Source organism: Sorex fumeus, unplaced genomic scaffold (genome assembly GCF_029834395.1).
Source record: "Sorex fumeus unplaced genomic scaffold, SorFum_2.1 ptg000002l, whole genome shotgun sequence".
Classification (NCBI taxonomy): Eukaryota; Metazoa; Chordata; class Mammalia; order Eulipotyphla; family Soricidae; genus Sorex; species Sorex fumeus.
Genome location: NW_026606059.1, coordinates 68996908 through 69017896, shown reverse-complemented (window position 1 = coordinate 69017896; position 20989 = coordinate 68996908). Strand labels below are relative to the sequence as shown.

General features: G+C 33.9%; 1 protein-coding gene across 2 annotated transcripts in view; it reads right to left on the bottom strand.

Moving 5' to 3' along the window:
* Nucleotides 1-3271: 3271 nt before the first annotated feature.
* CSMD3 (CUB and Sushi multiple domains 3) overlaps nucleotides 3272-20989 on the bottom strand; it is a 1250820-nt gene continuing 1233102 nt past the window's right edge. For both annotated transcript variants that reach the window (XM_056128239.1, XM_056128292.1), the window contains 6 exons: nucleotides 20521-20586; nucleotides 15704-15862; nucleotides 12366-12478; nucleotides 9181-9268; nucleotides 6993-7128; nucleotides 3272-3431 (listed from right to left, as the gene is read on the bottom strand). In XM_056128239.1, the coding sequence (XP_055984214.1) occupies nucleotides 3272-3431; nucleotides 6993-7128; nucleotides 9181-9268; nucleotides 12366-12478; nucleotides 15704-15862; nucleotides 20521-20586 (722 nt within the window). The remainder of the gene's footprint in view (nucleotides 3432-6992; nucleotides 7129-9180; nucleotides 9269-12365; nucleotides 12479-15703; nucleotides 15863-20520; nucleotides 20587-20989) is intronic.

Sequence of the window (20989 nt, the reverse complement as noted above, 5' to 3'; positions counted from 1 at the left end):
ATCGAGCCCAGGTTGGCCGCATGCAAGGTAAATGCCCTACCCGCTGAGCTATCACTCCAGCCCCAAGAAATCCTAGTGTTTTTAGATCTTAGAGTACTATAATTAGACTATGAAATTACTTTTCTTTGCATGGTGTTGGGTTGGATTACACCCAGTGATACTTGGTGACTACTCTTTCACTGTAAAGGGCCATTTTTGGAGGTGCACAGGGAATTAACCATGTGGTCCCAGGGATGGAACAGATAGAGTGGGTCCAATCACTTTCTAAAGTGAGAGCAGCACCCACTGTCCTCAACAATAAAATGTGCGTTTATCAACTCATCATGTTGTGTACATTAGATTTTGCTAAGTTTATTAAGTATACGCCAAGGAAGCAGAGAAACTGTGAAAAGGAAAATTACTTGCACTAAAATTTTTCCTAAATTTTGAGCAGGTTAGGAATTCCAGAGCATGTATAGAAGATGGAAGATGGGAGATATTTAAATATTTAAGAGTAAAACTTGTGTATTAAAAGGAAAATATGTCACTGTCACTGTCCTCCCGTTGTTCGACAATTTGCTTGAGCAGGCCCAGTAACATCTTCATTGTGATACTTGTTGGGTAGCTTGCCAGGCATTGCCGTGTGGGCGTGATACCCTCGGTAACTTGCTGGGCTCTCTGAGAGGGGCGGAGGAATTGAACCTACATTGGCCGAGTCGGCCGTTTGCAAGATGAATGCCCTACCTGCTCAATAGAAATACAGAACAGAAAATTTGAAAGTATAAAAAGAAAAATAAAGATAGAGGTAAAATATGTAAGACAAGTTATTAGTAAAAGGTGACATTTATAGGCAACAAACCTAATGAAGATACAATTATCCCAAAAAGCATTTGTTTCTAATGAAAATATAATATGCAAAAGTAGAATATGGAGTTTGAAACTCTGAAGTATAAAGATAAGATATTTTGTGAAAAGTGTTTTCTAATAAAAGTTAAGTTACTTGTATTTGAGTTCTGTTAAAGATTGGTAACTTTATGTTTTGTGCTGGTATGAGAGACATTTTAAATTAATATTCAACATTCCTATTCACAAAGTTTAGTTCATATATGATTATTGTACTACCATTGTGAAAAAAATCTATAGAATGTGTATACCGTAATAAACTTACAAAGGTAAAAAGTTATTACACATAGATACTTATTAAATGTTTGGAAAGTTTTAAATATTAACTAAATATTAGAAATAATTTAATATACCTTTATTTATATGATATTATTAATATATAAAGAATATTTGAAAATGAGGTTCCTATAATACTGTTAATTTACTGGGAACTTATTTATTTCACGAAAAGTCACCCTTCGGGAATTACAGAATATAAAGATTTAAAACCTATATCAAGTTATTATGTTGTCAACTATGTGCATCTAATATAGTTTTTAAACTTTAAAATAGTCAATAAATGTGGTTTGCTCATTTTACTATCCAGTAACCGCTGACAGACAATTTTGAAAAGAATACACATTTTACAAAAGCAATTATCCATTTTATTTTGTTTACATTGCACTGAAAATTTACATCATACTTTTACAAAGTTTTTTTCCATAAAAATATACTTCTTTACAAAAGTGTATGCATTAATATAAGAGGAGTAGCCAGTTGCAGAAGAAACATTGTTTAAACAAGATCTTAAATGTATTAACCTTAACATTAATGAAGGAATCATTGTTATTGCAGTCATTTGAATAAACAAGAATAAATAACTGATGGCATAAAATTTAAAACAGCATCCTGTCAGTAGAGTACAATGTTGAGAAAATTAGATGAATTTCCAAAACAGTGTATCTCCAAGGTGGTTTACAAGAAAAATCACTAAATGTGGCAGAGATAAATCCAAGCAACACTTGTTCCAGGTGCAATGATTTCTCTTAGGCACTCTGTCTCATGGTACACACAGTAAAAACAAAACAGAACTGAAGACTGTTCACAGAGTTATCCATGTTTGAAAGGGACAGGAACATAGAGTTCACACTGGGTACATGATTTATTCAATGAAGTCAAACATGCTGTAAAAAGGAAGACAATGACCTGTGAAATCAAAATGCTGGCATTATCGTGAAACTGTTATAAATGAGCCACCAAGAACTTGTCATCACACCTCTCGTATCTGAAATCTACTTCTTAAGAATCCGAGTATAGAACATTTTTAATATATGACAACTTGGTAACTCTACAACTTTAAGAAACAAATTTTATATTGTTTTTAAAGGTTACAAATAGTTTAGCCATTGATCCAAACTACATTTATCTAACAAGCCATTGTTAGATAAAAATGCAAAATACTGCTCAATAAAATCTGAAGGATCAAATGAAAGGAGAATAGATACATCATTAACTAAATATAACAGGTACATAGAATCTGGGTTCTCAAAGACGTTGTATAGCTTAATCCAAATATGGTTCAGTTTTGGTGTCTCAAATAATTGCATAATTACCATTAACACAGATTGGTTTTGCCAGCAAAAGTGGTTTCTGGGTAACAAAATATATGAAAGCAAGAGGTGAAACATTACTTTGTGGTTTACCAAATTATATTGTTTACAACATGACTGGGAAATTAGAGACTAGCACGATGATCTTCCCATTTGCAAAACAGTATGGTACTAAAGAACAAAACCCAGAGAGAGGTGAATCAGAGTGGAAAATTTCATTTTTTCAGTGGCATAAATGAGCTCAAAGGCATTGGAGGTCATGACCCAATATTACTTAACCAAAATGAGGAAAACAATGAGTCCATAAAAAATATATATAGCTGATAGAGTGGTGTAAAATACAGACCTATGGGCATGATGTAGCTCATGGTGGTTAAAGAGAATTCAGTGATCTATTGACTCTTGTAAGTATATCTCTTAAGTTCTACCCTATATCTTTTGTTTTAACCCAGTCCCTCTAATATAGTTTATAAAGCACAGAAATACTGATAGTGGATGCTCCTCCAATATATGCAAATAAGTTTATGTTTTAGAATAATCTCCTTTTTAAAAAAAGCAAATAAACTGTGAGGAAGCACTCTCAGAGTGCAGCCGATTTTCTGTAAAACTCTCCATGGCAAACATGAAGAAGAATTAGAGTCCAGTTTATGAAAAAAACACTCTTCTCTATCATTCCTCAGGAAAAGGTGACCCAGCAAGTCCTGAAAAGTGTGCTTTAAATTGTTTAGCAGTGAACTGAATGTGTGCACTGTTTTGTGTGTCAATTTCCAAGCGTCTGAAGAAGGCAAAGGGTTGCCGTGTTATACCATTGTGCAGACAGTGTTCAAGTTGGGATCAAAACGCACTGCCTTTCCTTCAACTGACTTTGCATTGGTGTCGTACATGGGGTTTTCAAAAGCTGCTTGGCCATTGTTATTTTCATGAACAGAACATCCTGTATACTGTGTTTTGGGTGCAGTCCTGTTGATGAAAAAATTAATTAGCTTGGTGTTAGTACTCATCAGAAAAAGCAGACTAGAGTTAAATCATGCTAGTTACATTTTCTGATTTATTATTTACCTATACATTTATATATGCATACATATCATCAATTAAACACAATTATGTACCTAGTTTAATATCACCATGAAAACATGTCATGGATTTATATACATAGTATAAATTAGTTGTAATGATAAAATTTCATCACATTACTTCATCATACACTTACCGATCATCTATTATATGTCAGTAATAACCCAACTAAACTGATAATTTTTTTATTCATTTGTTTTATTGGGTTATACTCATGGTGCTCAGGACTTTCTTCTGACTCTTCACTCAGATCATTCCTAATGGAGTTTTGGGACCATAGATAGAACCTGATTTGGCCACATAGAAGGCAAGTGCCCTAAGTACTGTCCCAAGGTTTCAGATCACTAATTTTTAACATGCATACAAAAGTCATTACCTTCATAAAGTTCATAATGTAAAATATAATTGATAAATATACATAATTAGGAACAATAGTGAGTAATAAATATTGGTTTCATGAAAAGGAAAATGGTTACTATAATGAGAGGCAATTAGGGGCTCAAGTTAAGAGAATGATCCCCAACTGGAATGAATGAATAATAAGGGAAAATATCTCTGTGAAAGCAAAATTTCATCTAAGATTTGACAGAGAAGGAGATGGTTCTGCATGTGAAGAGGATTTGAGACACAGACAATGTTATAGCCTTGTTTGGGAAAGATAGTTGGCAGTATCCTAGCAACATACCAAATTTTCTTTAAGATGAGATATTTTATAACACGTAAATATAAATACCAAAGAAAAAACAAACCTAAATCAAAGTCAAAAAAAATTATTTCCCAAGAGAGATGATTGAACCTTCCCTGTGTTATCGCAACACATGGGAACTAGGATGACAAGTCTAAACTGCTGGTCTTGAACTACTGCCTTATTTCTTTGCTGCTTTCACTTTGAATCATGATTATTTCTAATCTATTACCCTCATTCCACCACATAATTTGCTGATACTTTTAACGGAATAAAGGAAAACCTTCTGATACCTGTTTCTGTAACCCAATGTCTAATGGTAATTTATCTTAAATAAGTATGATTTTCAACTCTTGTGTACATACCAAAATACCATAGATCTCAACTACTAATGTATTATACACGGCGGAGTCTGGCAAACTCCCCGTGGCATACCCAATATGCCAAATACCAGTAACAATGATGGGTCTCATTCTCCTAAAGAGCCTTGAATATAGCACTTTCTTAAAAATCTCAGGGCTAGGATGAAGGAGACGTTACTGGGGCCTGCTTGAGGCAATCGACGAATAACAGGATGGTCATGATTCGTGAATGTATTATAATTGGAATTTCCTAATACATTAAATTAATAAATCCATTTTTGTTATAAATTATCTAATACTTATTATTAGCAAATTTCAAGACATTAATTTGTTTAAAGCTATACTGTTTCTTCCAGTTGCATCAACTATAGGGATTCATTGATTTTAATTGAAGTTTTTAACATGCCAAGTGTGTCTTCTGACATAACCTTATGGATCACTGTTGGCTACTTTGCATTGTACAAATATATAGTTAAAAGGTAATATCAATTTTTCTAGAGAATTAAAAACCATAGCGTTCTTAAGAAAACCCTTTGTTAATATAAAGTAACAATTTGTTTACACATTAAACAAAAAGAAACAAAAAAAAAGAACCAAAATCTTAAATAGAAGATGTGAGTCTATAAAACTGAGAAGAATATATAGACAAATATACATGTCACTGGATCAGATTATGGTTTCTTAGTTATAATGCTAAAGCATACATAATAAAATATAACAAATAGATATGTTTGACTTAAAGTGAAAAACTTTTGTTCATCAATGAAGTGAAAATCTGACCTATAAGAAGAGGAAAATATCTGCAAATAAGTTGTCACATAATATAGCATCCAATATGTGTAAACAACATTCAGACTTCAATAAAACAAATTCATGAATCAAAAAATGTACAAAGTTTGTACAGACAGACCAACAGCTTGTACAAAACCCTGAAACATAGTGTGAAGGGAATTAAATTCAAAACTACAGTGAAGTATCATTAATTACATACTAGATTATATTAAACACAAAACAAAAACCCAAACAAACAATGACAAATGATGAGATGGAGAAAGTGGGAACCACATACATAACTGCTGCAAAAGAAAAATGATTTTGTTGTTGTACAAAATGCTTTGTGTTTCCTGTATAAATTAAATGTGGATTTACCATATAACCTGATGATTTTATTCCTATTTATATAATAAAATATTTAATGTTGTGCAAGTGAAGAAGTACCCAAATGTATACACTAAGTGCCACTATACTTAATTATCTAATAGTTATAGCAAAACAAGTCTACTAACTGCTGAATAGATATATTAAAGCAGAACACATTAAACATATAAACTTTATTCAGTTTTGTAAAGAAATGGAAATATGAAATTGAAAAATACCTGAAAGCAATGTTAAACATAAGAAACCAAGTATAAAATATAACATATTATGGAATTCAAATTAATGATGAATTCTGGATTTAGTGACACTGTGAATATACTAAGTATATTAAGATGTATTATTAAAGTTCTTTAAATTTTTATTATGTATGTTTATCATAATAAAAAGAGATACCTTGCTTTATAAATAATTTTTCTAGTGACTTTTCATTATCATTGATTAAAGACTGAATTTGACAAGATTCAAACAGTGGCTGGTATGTAATTATCTCAAATGTATGTGATATTAAGTCATTCTTAGAGGATACAGGGCCTCTGTAATAAAACTATCAATTTTTGGAGAAAATAGGTAATTTTACTTAATTATCTGATTACCTATGTTTATTTTCTTGATTAAAGATTGGTCCAAATATTGGAGAATGAAAGCCAAGCAAGTCAGTTCCTAACCATGATCTTATAATTAATAAGAACCTACTACTAATATATATAGTCATATACTCTATCTATCCCAAATATAACATGCTAAATGCACAATTTTCCAAAGGCAGTACAAAATGAATCAGATATTTAGAGCATTTTGTTCTACAGCTGCCTGCATAAAACTGGTCAGTATTGTCACGTGAACTGAGATATTTGGGCATGGTTTCTGCCTAGCTCTCTAAATAAATCTGACGACTGACATCACCTTTTCAGTTTCAACCTTAACCTAGATTTGGTATCTCTAAAGTCTCATTACAGATAATGGAAAGTAACGTGCACAATTAGTTCTGTAGCAGGAAACTGACAGGCGATGGGAGGAAGGGTTATTTTGAATGTGTACAACTTAATAGAGCAATTTCTGTTGTGTATGTGGGAATGATGGAGAGTTAGTCATGGGAAATGAGATTTTCAACAACTGTGGTAATAGATGGCAAACAAAGACTACAACGACCTCCTAAACAGCATGTGAATTTAAACTGGAGTAGTAAAAAGAATATGAAAGTTAGAACTGAAAAATATTTGGCATTGAGATCAACAAACTTACCTTTGTTTATAAAGATAAAATCCGAATCCTGCAAATATAAGTGCAAAAAAAGGCACAAGAATAGCAATGGCCACAGAACTACTATTTGTACCATGAGGCTGATTTAAAGAATTTGAACCTTCTGACATATTCAGACCTATAAAACAAAAAACAAATTATAAACAAAAAAAGTAACTTATTTTATATAGACATATTTAAATAAGCAAGTTATTATCTTCTTCTTTTGGAATATGTACTTGGAAATTTATATGGTAAACAAAACCAATACATTAAATTCCTGCAATTCATTTCTGCATACTTCTGCACAATGCCCATCATGTACATTTTTCCCCCCTGGGAAATATATAAAAAAAGCAGAATGACTGAAATAAAGAGTTCATACAACTTAGGAACGACTTAAAGAACATACCCAGGTGATTTAGAAAGAAAGCAATTATATTGGCCATTGTGAATTAGAATGGGAAAAAGTAATTCCACAATATAATAGCTAAGAATGCTTGGAATATCTATATGATCTTGACATTGAAGAATTGGTAGAAGAGTAAATGTAGGAGATGGCAGAACCATCACAAACCTAGAACCTGGATAGTAAGTGACATTTATAGAATGTGACAAGCATTACGCATATCTACATAAAATGGATATTCAGAAGGGATAAAAGGCAACAATAAATTATGGCTAAACTTTGAAAAGACACACAGATTACTGTAAAGAGCTCAAGCTGGTTACCCACCTCTAGTAAAGGACAACTGAAATAAACTGGTAGAAAATAAAATACCCACTGTTACATAATTTATACTAGTGGCATAAATTAACTAGAGTGGTATGAACTTGAGAAAGTCCAGACTCGAATCAGGAATGCAGGAAGGTTGCAGCAAAAACCCAGATGAAAAGAAAAGAAAACCGGGATGTTAACCAGAGCACATGGAAAATCATGAAAAGATAGCTAGGCAATCATTTTGAGGTTGAAAACATCAGTACTTGTGCTGAGGCAAGGGGAAGATGGGATAGGATCATGAGTGTCTGACTGGGGCTGGATGCCATGACATTAGCATAACTTAAGAAATAAAACAAATCAGGTTTGTCAATGTTTGGCACAGGGACTTGTGGGAAAAAAAGGAAATAACGAACAGTTCTTTTCCAGAAAGAAATAGCTTTTTTTTATAGGTTCTGCTTTAGACATGTAGTATTTGAGATGCTTTTGGGAATATTATGTGAAAACATCTTGCATTCAATTACTCGACTGTGTTAATGTACTGTGTTAATGAATGTTTTATCCTGTTTCTAAAACGAACACAATTTTAGGGAAGACATTAAGTGAAATAGCATCGTATTATTATTGTTCATTTAGAAGAAGCTAATTTCCCTTTTTAATAGTTATATTCAACTAAGCTATACCTTAATCCAGGTTTTAAAAAGTTGGTATTTTATTCTATACTTTACTTTTCCAGTGACTCATATTTGTGCTAACATCCAAGGTAATGAAAATTTTAGGATACATATCAAATAGCTTTTTGAGCCGACAGTTACTCTTTGCTTCAATATCACAATAAAATAATGAGACTCAGTGTTCCTTTGTAAAATTATATACCCAAAGTTACATTAGTAAATACATACGAGAAGACCACTAAATATTTACACACATTTTCGAAAAATTGAACATACAGATGACAAATCCTGTGACTCCCACCACAAACAGTGAATTGACGTGACAAAAAAAATCCCCCACCCCCCACCGAAAGGGTCCTATGCCCAGTTATCTTCCTTCTCCAGTCCCTGTGTTTTTCTGGAAATGCTACCACATTTTGAAGAAGTAAGAAAATTACAACAATATTCAACCAAAGAAAAATATTTCAGGTCTTATGAGATAAAATAATTTATAGTTTAATCTTATCTTTTATATCTCTATCACTTGTTCTGCTTTTTGCTTGCTTAAGGGCAAGACAGTTTGTCATGTTTATTAGAAAAATGATGAAAACCCGAACATCGTAGAGAGTTGGCAGATCGGAAACCAACATTTTGAAGAATGTGGTAATTTAAAAGGCTATCAAACATTTCCATGCATACTCCTGACAATGCAAAAATTCAAAAAAGTAGGCAGTGTTCCTGATGTTCAGAATTCACAGTATTTTCTTAGAATGTCTGAAGTAATAAAGAAAATACATGAAAATGCAACAGAATACATTACCCAGTCTTTGTAGCCCAAATTGCCCATAATCTTTGCCTTGAATAAATCCTTGAAATACATATGTAGCTCCATCAGGCTCAGCAGAAACCTAAAAATGTTTATAAGTTTGATTAAATCTATAGGTTGCCCACCACTATATTTTCTCAATCTTAATAAATATTCAGGGTTAGTCTGTGATGTGTACTATAGCAAAGTCCTTTTCCCAGATCTTACTCCTATGAAATGAGAGTGTTGGAAGAGTTGTTATTTTTTGTTTTAGAAAAATAGAAATTTCACTGTTAAATAATTGTAATATCAGTTTTAAAAAAGTGACCTTTTCAAAGTGATTTGAAATACATAAACCTAACTTCAACTAAGAAACCGTCTGTCACAAGAGACATGAATATGATGAAACAATGAGGAAAATGTCAGTGTAAAGTAAAATACAAATGTACTGTCCTTTGTAGACTAGATTACATTTTAGTATATAGTAACTCCTTCTTATCTGTCTTATCAACTTTATAGGGAGAGGTGGAAGCTCTCCAATTAAATCTTTTAATTGGATTTAATCATATCATTTGCTTTAGTTGTTAGTGGAAATGATAACTGGTCAGTTCTAAGTCTGGGCCTCGAGAGGCATGCTTCACACTAAACTATGTCAAAGAAATAAGTGAACAGAGTATGCAGTTCTATTAATATGAAAGTCTAGAACAGAAACATTTATAAAACTAGAAAGTTATTGGTTGCTTAGGGGTAGGTGAAAATGAGGAATGAGAATGAAAACTATCAATGGTGAAGTAATAGTTCATAGGTATGAAGTTAGTCTGAAAACAACCAAGGTGGTAGTTATAAGAGTATGTCAACACTGTCAACACTGTCCTCCCATTGTTCATCGATTTTGCTCGAGCGGACCCAGTAACGTCTCCATTTTGAGACTCTTGTTACTGTGTTTGGCATATCGAATACGTCACCGGTAGCTTGCCAGGCTTTGCCGTGCAGGCAAAATACTCTTGGTTGCTTTCCGGGCTCTCTAAGAGGGGTGGAGGAATCAAACCTGGCTCGGCCGAACTGGCTGCACACAAGGCAAATGCCCTACTGCTGTGCTATCACTCCAGCCCGTAAGAGTATGACTATATATAAATGCTAAAACCATTGAGTAGTTTAAATGAGTGAACTATAGGGTAATTAAAATTGTGTCTAAATTACAGTTCAATAGATAATTTTTTAGAGTAGGGAGGCATATTTCAATTTTGCCTATCAGTTTTACTTTCAAAAATAGAAAATTTCTGGGTAGCCTTGACTCTTAACCCTGTACCCCAAAAGAAAACACCGGGATGGTCCTAAGCTTACATCCTAGTCTTAAATAGAGTTCATACAAAAAATGCAGATGCAGAAGAAAGAACTAAACATTTTTTAGCTCCTGAGATTTTGGAGTTTTGTCTAAATCTATAAGTGTTGATTGTTATTTATAATTCTCATGTACATTAAATCCATATTAACAGAGTATAAATATCGTACCATTTGATTTCTAAGATAGGAATTGATAAATTTAAAGGCATATATGTTTATAATGAATTTTTTGAAAGTAGTTTCAGCTATCTACCTAAGTCATTTATGTTAGTTAGAGTTGTTAAAGAAAAAACAACTCAAATCCTCACCTTTCACAGCAAAATATCATATCAAATTACCATGGAAGTCTGACATTTTAGAGCTAATGATTTATTCCTTTATTTTTAGACAACATTATCTGTGAATGACTCTCTAAAAATGAACTCTTTTTTTTAAAAAAAAAAAGCTCAAAAATCTAATATGTTAATGAATGAATTCACTGTTGCCTAGGTGAAATATCCAAATTAATCAATATCTTGAATATATGACTTCACCACTCAACGCATAATGGTGCAGATAGGGAGATGGATGAACATTAATCCCTTTAAGGTAAAGGTAAAGGTAAAGGCCCTCCCATTGATCACCGATTTGCTCGAGTGGGCCCAGTAACGTCTCCATTGGAAACTTTGTTGTTGCTGTGTTTGGCATATAGAATACGTCATGGGGAGATTGCCAGGCTCTGCCTTGCGGGCGTGATACTCTCAGTAGCTTGCGGGGCTCTCTGAGAGGGGCAGAGGAATCGAACTAGGGTCGGCCATGTTGGCTGCATGCAAGGCAAACGCCCTACCGCTGTGCTATCGCTCCAGCCCTCTGTGCTATCGCTCCAGCCCTAAATCCCTTTAGCAATCAAAATTAGTATCTACTTACTAATGGCTTTTCTTTTAGGTCTTCACTGCAGTGAGACCATTTTGTTTGTTTGTTTGGGTTGAATCAAGTAGTGCTCAGGAATTAACCCTGATTCTTTGCTCAGGGATCACTTCCTGATGGGGCTTGATGAGCCATACATACATGATGCCAGGGATTGAACATTGTTTGGTCACATGTAAGGTAAATTCCATAACTCGTATGCTATCTCTTTGGTCCAAGAAAAAACGTTTATTTTCAGAGGATATGGTCAGTGCTTTCATGGTTTTGTTGTTGCTATTGTTTTGCAAGAAACTAGACTGCATATGAACATAGTACTTGTCATTTTCTACGTTTATCTTAAACACTCACTTGACATAACTAAGAAGAACATAGGGACTCTAAGGTGAGTATTTGCCAAGAATATCTCCTCCCAAAGCAACTCCAATAAATTCCTTTTCATACTCAGCTACATAAAACGACTAAAATTTACATTTCTATGCAATGAGTTTACTTAAGTTTCCTGATAAACTTTATTAATAAGCTCCAATTACTTTAAGTAACAGTGCTATGCCAAGACTGAATTAAATCTGAATTTTACTAAAATAATATTGCAGAAACATTGAGTGTGATGAAATTGATAAAAAAATTATCAAAGTAAGCTAGGTTACTAGTAATTCCGGGTTTCATACTTAAGATTCTTATTTCTGTAGATTTCCTTATCTTTAAATAACTTACTAAAGAATAATAAATTATTATTATTTATCTAGATAATAAATCAATGTAGTAGTTTTGCTATTATCTATAACAAATATGTGACAAAATGTATAATGCATACATAGACCTAGATAAACAAATGTGTGTTCATATTCGCTGAAAGAAATTTATAAAATAAGAGTTTTCTGCACTTTGAGCAAAAACACACAGAGAATTTGTCATTGAAATCAGTGTGAGACATAAAGAACCATACTTACAAAGCCATCCATGGCCCAATTTTCCTCCTTCAGTTTCTTCACAGCAGCCTGCGCTGGTACTTTGATAAGATAGATGTGTAGCATTAGGCGAGCTTCCTGGCTTTTATATACCCCTGTAAAATATTAGGACACTTTAGTCTGCTAATGTTCTAAAGAGTTATACATTAGTTTATTATCTAAATCTCTCGAAATATATCATAGAATACCTTAGATAGAAAAGAAAAACAGCCAAAGCTGATGCTCATATCACCCATGACATTTTTTACAAACCTTGAAATTCATATTGATCTCTCTCTCTGATTAAATTTCTCACTTTTAATCATATTATGTAGTTGAATATATTCTATTAAAATTATGTATTATTATTTTTAATAAAATTGTGTATGCCATGGCAAATAAATACTTTTTTCTCCCAAATCCTAAAATTTTTAGGGAAGGAATTTAGTATTTATAATCTATTATTTCCCTTATTATATATTGAGTACCAATTTGGGTACTTGTCTTGTTGTCTCAACTACAGAGAGGATGCTTAAGGGCATTTCTAGGGGTGCAGGATACATACAGATGTCCAGGAGAGATAAGGAGAGCAAGCACTTAATACTGTTATGATAAGGAAATCCTCATAAAGAGAAAGTGCATTGAACTAGGTCTCAAGACTGAAGGACTTTTAGTTTTAAGTTAATAGAAACCTAGGCAATGGCAGAATGAAGTGAATGAAAACACATCCACACACACACAGTTGAAATTTCACTTCTTCCTTCACCTAATCTTTCACCTATATATAATAAAGTATCATAAGAATGTTCTGGGAAAGAATATTAAAATTAATAGAGGTCTACAGGTGCCACCATGTTGAATCACCATTGGTTCTGCTCTACAGATTCACAACTAAATCTCTTGGAGATATACACTAAAACAGTAAAAATTCATGGACACCGCAGTCCCCATGGTTGAAAAGTCTGGAACCCCCGAGGAGGCAGGTAGGCATAGTATCTGCCTTACTCAGCAATAGCACCCACACCCCACTGCTGCTGTCAATGGCAAGGTTTCAACTCCACTGCTTCACTAATATTCTCTGTAGGAATGCCAATTTGCTGGTAAAATTCTAGGTATACTAGTGCTCAGGCTGAGAACAAGTGTTTATAATTTATTTCTGTCTCTGTGCCCAGGGACCACTCCTGGTGGGACTCAGTGTGATTAAATTTGTGGTATCCATAAAGTAAAGCTAGAATGAATAGCTATGTGCAAGACAAGTACCCAAACTAAACTTTCATTAAAAAAAAATCATTGCAAGTCAAATTACAACAGTTGTCACAATTTCAATGGATTTGTTTGGTTCATAAAGATGCTTCCCATTTATATCAGATAATGTGCCTACAAATCTTTAATACTTTTATATTTTACTCAGGTTCATTCACAAATATAAAATGATGTTTGATAATTCAAAAATGTATAATATGCATAACACTATTTTTTACTATTTTATCACAAAATAATTTATGTATTTTTATTTATTTTTGAGACTACAGCCAGCAGCGCTCAGGGTTTACCCTTGTTTCTATACTTAACAGATCATTTCTAGCAGAACTCAAGGCATCAAATACAGTATTGGGGATCAGTACTAGATTGGCCATTTGCATAGCAAGTACATTACCTACTGTGCTTCTTTTTGACCCCTATCACAAATGATTTTTATTATTAACAATTATGCAAAATGTGCCCAAGAATTTTAATATACTGTCACTGTCACTGTCCTCCCATTGTTCATCGATTTGCTTGAGTGGACTCAGTAACGTCTCCATTGTGAGATTTGTTGATACTGTGTTTGGCATATTGAATACGTCACAGGTAGCTTCCTTGGTTTTGCTGTGGGGGCAAGATACTCTTAGTAGCTTTCCAGGCTCTCCAAGAGAGCAGAGGAATTGAACCCGGATTGGTCAGGTCTGCTGTGCGCAAGACAAATGCCCTACCACTGTGCTATTGCTCCAGCCTTTTTAATATACTATTGCATCAATACTGTTAACTTTAAATGATATCATTTTATATATACTAATTTTACATTATTCACTGATGACCATTTCCTTCTTCTGGATATTTCCTTACCCTGAGATTTATTAATGAATTCAAAAGCCAAGAGCTGCCCTCTTATTGCTTATATTGTAATCTAGACAAATGATATGATAGGAGATAGCATGACATAATACATTTCCAACAGTAAAAATAATATCCACAGGTAAAACTGCCTAAGACTGTCATTGTAATGAGAAGGCTACTTTGATACGGTTATCAGGATTTTTGAAAAAAAAAATGCCATTTGACAGATCTGAAATATAGAAAAACTAGAACACCAGAGATAATGAGGGAAGTATATACTACAAGGAGGAAAAATAAATCTCTACTTACACAGGAAAAGAGAAGGTTGAGCAGGTATGCCCTGAGACTAAGGAGTCTCAGGAAAAGTTGTGTATTTTGATTTCCACATAAAAACTAGGGCTGGAGTGATAGCACAGTGGTAGGGCATTTGCCTTGCACGCAGCCAACATGGCCAACCCGAATTCGATTCCTCTGACCCTCTCGGAGAGCCCGGCAAGCTACCGAGAGTCTCATGCCTGCACGGCAGAGCCTGGCAAGCTCCCTGTGACATATTCAATATGCCAAACACAGTAACAAGTGTCACAATGGAGACATTACTGGGCCCGCTCGAGCAAATTGATGAACAACAGGAGGACCGTGCCCGTGACATAAACACTAGAAACGATTTCCACAACTATACAATAGCATACAAATCACAGATCTGCTATCTTTAGCATTATGAAAATAGAAAATTAGTTCATTATCTTCAAATTAAAAAGTCTGTTCTAATCCATAATATCTGCATCAAGCTACACAAAAGTATTCTTGAGTGGGGGCTGGAGTGATAGAACTGCTGAGAGAGTGCTTGACTTGTATGTGGCTGACCCAGGTTCAATCCCAGGCATCCCATTTGGTCCCCTGTGCACCACCAGGAGTAATCCCTGAAAGTAGAGCCAAAGGTAATGTATGAGTACTACCGGATATGGGTCTCTCTCTCTCTCTCTCCCCCTCTCTCTCTCTCTCTCTCTCTCTATATATATATGTACACACACATATATATGTGTGTATATATATATATATATAATCTTGAGGGAATTTATTGTAGAATGTTATCCTGGCATAGTAATATTCCAACATCAACCTCAAACAAATAAATAAGCTTTGTTTTTAAATAAATCCTGAAGATCATCAAATACAAATCAATAATAAAAGCAATGGCAATATGGTGGAGATGGAATCATGAGGCATGCCATTTGATATGGTACCTGAGAGCAGGAGTTCCATGTTGCTGTTGCTGAGTGTTGCATTGACTCTGCCGGTAGAAGCATTGAAACTGGTCACTGTTAAAGTCATGGGCTGCTTCCTTCCTTTGAAATTGTAAGACCCTTTCCATATATAATTTTGGGCAAACACATCATCAGGCACTGAAAATAGATTAGATAAACATATTCATTTATTTTACAGCCTCTTGCAAATAAAAGCATTAAATAGATGAATGAATACTAGCTTATTAGAAATGAATTTTTCAAAAAATAACCAGTACCATCAAACTCATACTGTGAATTTTCTTTATCCAAAAGTGCTTTGCGATTGAGAATAAAGCAAAATTGTAGCAACCTAGATTTATATTTGGACCATTCATAAATAAGACCACCAACTGAAGACAAGAGACATGTACTTTAGATCCCATTAATATTATATTGACATATATTTGAATCTGCATAATAATCTTTCAGATGAAAATCAAATGACATTGCTAAGCCAAATCAGTCTGTATAAATGTCCCAAGACTCTTACTTCTGTGGGAACAGATTCATAGACAAGAATATAGAGTTAAAGCCTCTCTTGAAAAATGGTCCTAGAGGGAGTCAGGCAGGATTTGACTTTGATCCCCTTAGAAATACTGAGTGCAGTTTCTCAAATAATGATGCTCTTGAGGAAGAGAGTGTCCCATGCTGACAGTTTTAGGGCTTTATAGGTATTTTACTAATTAAAAGAATTGTCACCAGAATGACTTCTTATGGGAGAAAAAGGTGAATTGTGATAGCATCAAAGAACACTCTAAAATGCATAAAACTCCCATTTAAAGAAGAAATGTTAAAAAAAATAAAAAATAAAGAAAAATGTTCCTGGAGCCAGACAAGAAGTTCAGTAGGTAAGGTGCTTGCCTTGCATGCAGCCGGCCTGGGTTTGACCCCAACACTACACCTGGCTCCGTTGAGCACTCTCAGTGGTGATTCTTGAGTGCAAAGCAATGGTGAAACCTGAGCACTGTCATGTGTAGCCCCCAAACAAACAAAAATTATGTTATTGGGCGAGAGATGTAGTGCAATGGACTGGAGAACATGCTTGATGCTTAGTGGGGTTGTTTGGTACTGCTTGGTCCCCTGAGTACCCATCTATAGAACTCCCTGAACACTGCTTGGTATGGCCAAAAAAAAAAAAAAGGAAAAATATAGTGAAAGAAAAGAAAATCAATTAAAATCAATTCATTCTTATGTTCTTTAGGGATGTCAAAATCTACTCAGAATCTGGAAAGATGCTTTCAAAGTTATGCTTTATCTTCATTTTTATAAAGCATCTGTGTCCCGAACCACTATTCCGAGGGGACATGCCTATTTGAGTGAAAGACAAGAATATGGCAAAGACTATTTTCTCCCTAACAAGTTATTGATAATGTGTCACCTGATCATCTCCCTACATGTCACACTTATTCCTGCTGAGATCAGAGAGACCAAAGTTCCAAATATTGCAGTCTTCAACAGAAAATATGCTCGAGTAAATTTTTGATTAAATATCTCAACCACAATGAATATTTCTCTATAATAATTAAAAACATTGCTATAGCAGAAGAGTTGGAAAAGAATTAGTTGAGGCAGGCTACTTGTATTTAAGGCCTTTTTTTTAAACAATAAACAGTGTGATTTCCATATGGCATACCTCTTGAAGTCTGAATTTCCTCCTGCTTAACACAGGATTCACACAGAACTGAGGGAAAGTTTAAATGAGGTAATGAAGATGAAAAATTTATAAGTAGGAGTTGCTTCCTAAAAAATTACTAGAACAATTTTCAGGAGGAAGTTATGAGCTAAATTGCCCTGCATTAGAAAGATCAGGGATTCAGAGTTAATAGGCTTTTCCTGTAAAGATGGAGGAGGAGCAAGAAAAATGATGTTGTAACAGCAGTGATGGGCAAATCAGGGCATCCAATAGACAAATGGTGTTGTCTCTGTTAATTTCCCTTGGTCTGTGCTTTAACAACTCATGGCTAAACCCAAACCTTAATGAAAATCTATATCTAACGATCTCGTCTATTAGGCCTAAGGGAATTAAGGATTGTTGGCTGAGTGAGAGCAAAAGGACAGGAAGAAAACAAACAATGGGGAAGAAGTAGGTAACAGTAATAGCAAAGTCCATTATATCAGGATTAATCATTGATGTGCAGTAAGTATTAAAACTGACTCATCTGGGGAAAAAGTAGATTTGTAACACAACAATAACAGTGATCTAGATTGTTTATCGATTCCTACGGTATTCATGTTCCCATAATGGTAGTTTCAAACCCCCAGCATATTATCACTCAATACAGAGTTTGGAAGAATTTACTTAAGTGCACTGGACATACAAAATTGATAGGCTTCCTCTTCTTTGGCCTACCATGACCATCCTGAGCATCTCAGTTACATAGCTGAGAAATGTAACTCATAACAAGAGAGAACAGATACTGTTTAGTCATGTATGTCCATGTGTAGGAGAAATTACAACACGGTCTTCTGCTGTTATCCCTATTTTGACATGGAGATTTGAATATTTGTGATTGTATTTTTGGCAGTTCTCTGTTTTGCTCAGAATACTTTCTTCAAACTTTATTCACCACTTCACAGCATTGCCAAATCATGTTCTTGAGTTTGATACAATCACCATATTTCACTCTAGATTTATTATAATTATTAGTGTGAAATGTGGTGATTATATCAACTCAGAAGCATGATGCTTTAATGTTATAATATGGTGATTATATCAAAGTCAGAAATACTATGTTTTACTATGATTTAAAATAAAATGCTTCTACTATTCTGTCATTAAAATGACCTTGCTCTAGATGGGGCTAGAGAAATTGTACAAGCAGCTAGGGCACTTGCTTTGCATGACACAGAACTGGGTTTGATCCCTGGCATCACATATGATCCTCTGAGCCCCACCAGCAGTGATCCCTGATTGCAGAGCCAGGAGTAAGCCCTAAGCAATAATGAATAGATCGTTATAAATTAACATCCTGGTAATAAAGTATAAGGTATTTAACCAATAGTGAATGTTTAATATGTGAGAGCAGGCATTTCAGTATGGTATTTTGCTTACATAACATAAATGAAATTCTCCCAACAAAATTAAATCACACCCATGTGATCCAAAAATAGAAAACAAATAAAAAATAAAAAATCATAAAATGCATTGACTTTGTTCTGGAATTTTATAGATACATTTACTCAGGTAAAAGAAAATGTCTACTTCATCAGACATTTTGAAAACTATAAGTAGGTGTTGAATCTTACAAATATTTTATAAATATGCATTACAATGATCATAATTTAGTATCATGATCACAACCATCCTGCTGTTTGTCGATTGCCTTGAGCAGGCACTAGTAACGTCTCCTTTGTCCTAGCCCTGAGATTTTTTAAAATGTGCCACATTCAAGGCTTTTTCAGGTTTAGGAGAATGAAACCCATCATTGTTACTTGAGTATTTGGGTATTTGGCATATTGGGTATGCCACAGGGAGTTTGCCAGACTCTGCTGTGTGGGCAGGTCACATTCGGCAGCCTGCCAGTTTGTCCAAAGTAATTTAGTATGATAATAAATTAATCAGATATAATACTTTGCTGTTTATTTAACATGAAAATATCCTGATATAACTATCATGGGTCCAACTTGATAGTGATATATATGCCTTAGTGTCATTCATCTGACATAGTGAGTGCTAAATAAACAAGTATTCCTTAATTTTGTGGGCCATACAGCTATAGAGTATACGTTGAGAACCTCTGAATCCTCCTTAAATTAGGTCCTAAAATTATTACTTATTTATATAATAGCCAAATCTCTCTCCAAAGTAAAGATTAAACACTAAGACTTTAATTTTACTGGTAGTTTTTCACTTATGTCATGTAAATAAAATAATATACTGAAATGTCAGTTCTCATATATTAAACATTTACTATTGGTTAAATAACTTAAACTTAATTGCTAGAATGTTAATTTATAATGCTCTAATCATCATGTCTTTTGCAGAAACAAGTGGAGACTTAGAATATAAAATAAATTTTATAAGGGACATAGAAAGTAGAAAGAGTAGATAAAATCATAATTACATTAAGACAGCAAGATTAGTGGACATTTCTGATGAATACCAGGTTTTACAATGTGTTTATTTCCTTTGTTGTTTCAATGATGGGGGCAGGTATTTACATACGCATAATTACAGTGCTTTGACAGGTTGGTTGGTTGTATTGCTTGCCAGGTATTGTATTGTATTGTATTGTATTGTATTGTATTGTATTGTATTGTATTGTATTGTATTGTATGCACTTGTAATACAATACAAGTGTATTGTATACACTTGGCTGTCCCAGGGAGAGAAGTTGAGGCCATGAGCTTGCAAATAAGGCACTCTAATATGAAGTTATCCCTGGACCCCGAATGAATATGGACGGTTAAAATCGTTGAAAGATCACTTGACAAATTCTAGAAGTTTCTGAACTATTAATCTAATACAAGTGCATTTAATGTTTTGGTAAAATCATTATATATAGAATTAAATTTTAACTGGTTTAGAAAAAAGTATTGCCATTTTCTACAGCCATTTGCTGATCCACTTACAAGAAAGCATTCAGCTAGATAATATATATATAACATTTTAAAATATTGGATGAAAGCAATATCTGTTAATTTACATTTTAAAATTCCAGTACTCAAATGTAGTTTCCCACACCAAATAGTAGTTTTCTAAATAAATGATAAATTTGTCTAAGAAAAAGCTCAATTTTTGAATCCATGTCATGTAGACAAATAGAAATACTCACCACTTAGCTTCGGGCTGGGCGTTCCTAGCACAGGTCTAGGGTCCTTCACCAAAATTTTGGAACCAGCTATATAATCAAATGAAAATGTGTACAAAAGTTAAAGTAATGCATTACAGAGAAACACACATACATATGAAATGTTCTCAGTTTATACGCCAAAATACTTTTTTCTCAAAATGACATAATCACAACATCTCAGTTCCACTTCAATACCCAAGTCTCCAGAACAACTTCAGCAATTGCTAACATGAAACAAAGGAAAACAAAGCAGTGTCAACTTATCATCCTTGACTATTGTTTGTTTTAGAAATATCAACTAATCATGAAGACTATTGTTTTCAAAATGGTAACTTTGAGTTGAGGATATTTGTTCCTGTCACATTAAAAAAAAAAAGTTCGAGAATGTCACTTGTCTAAAGGTTTTGGTTTATAAATCTAAATTTGTTAAGATGATCAACAGTGTTACAAG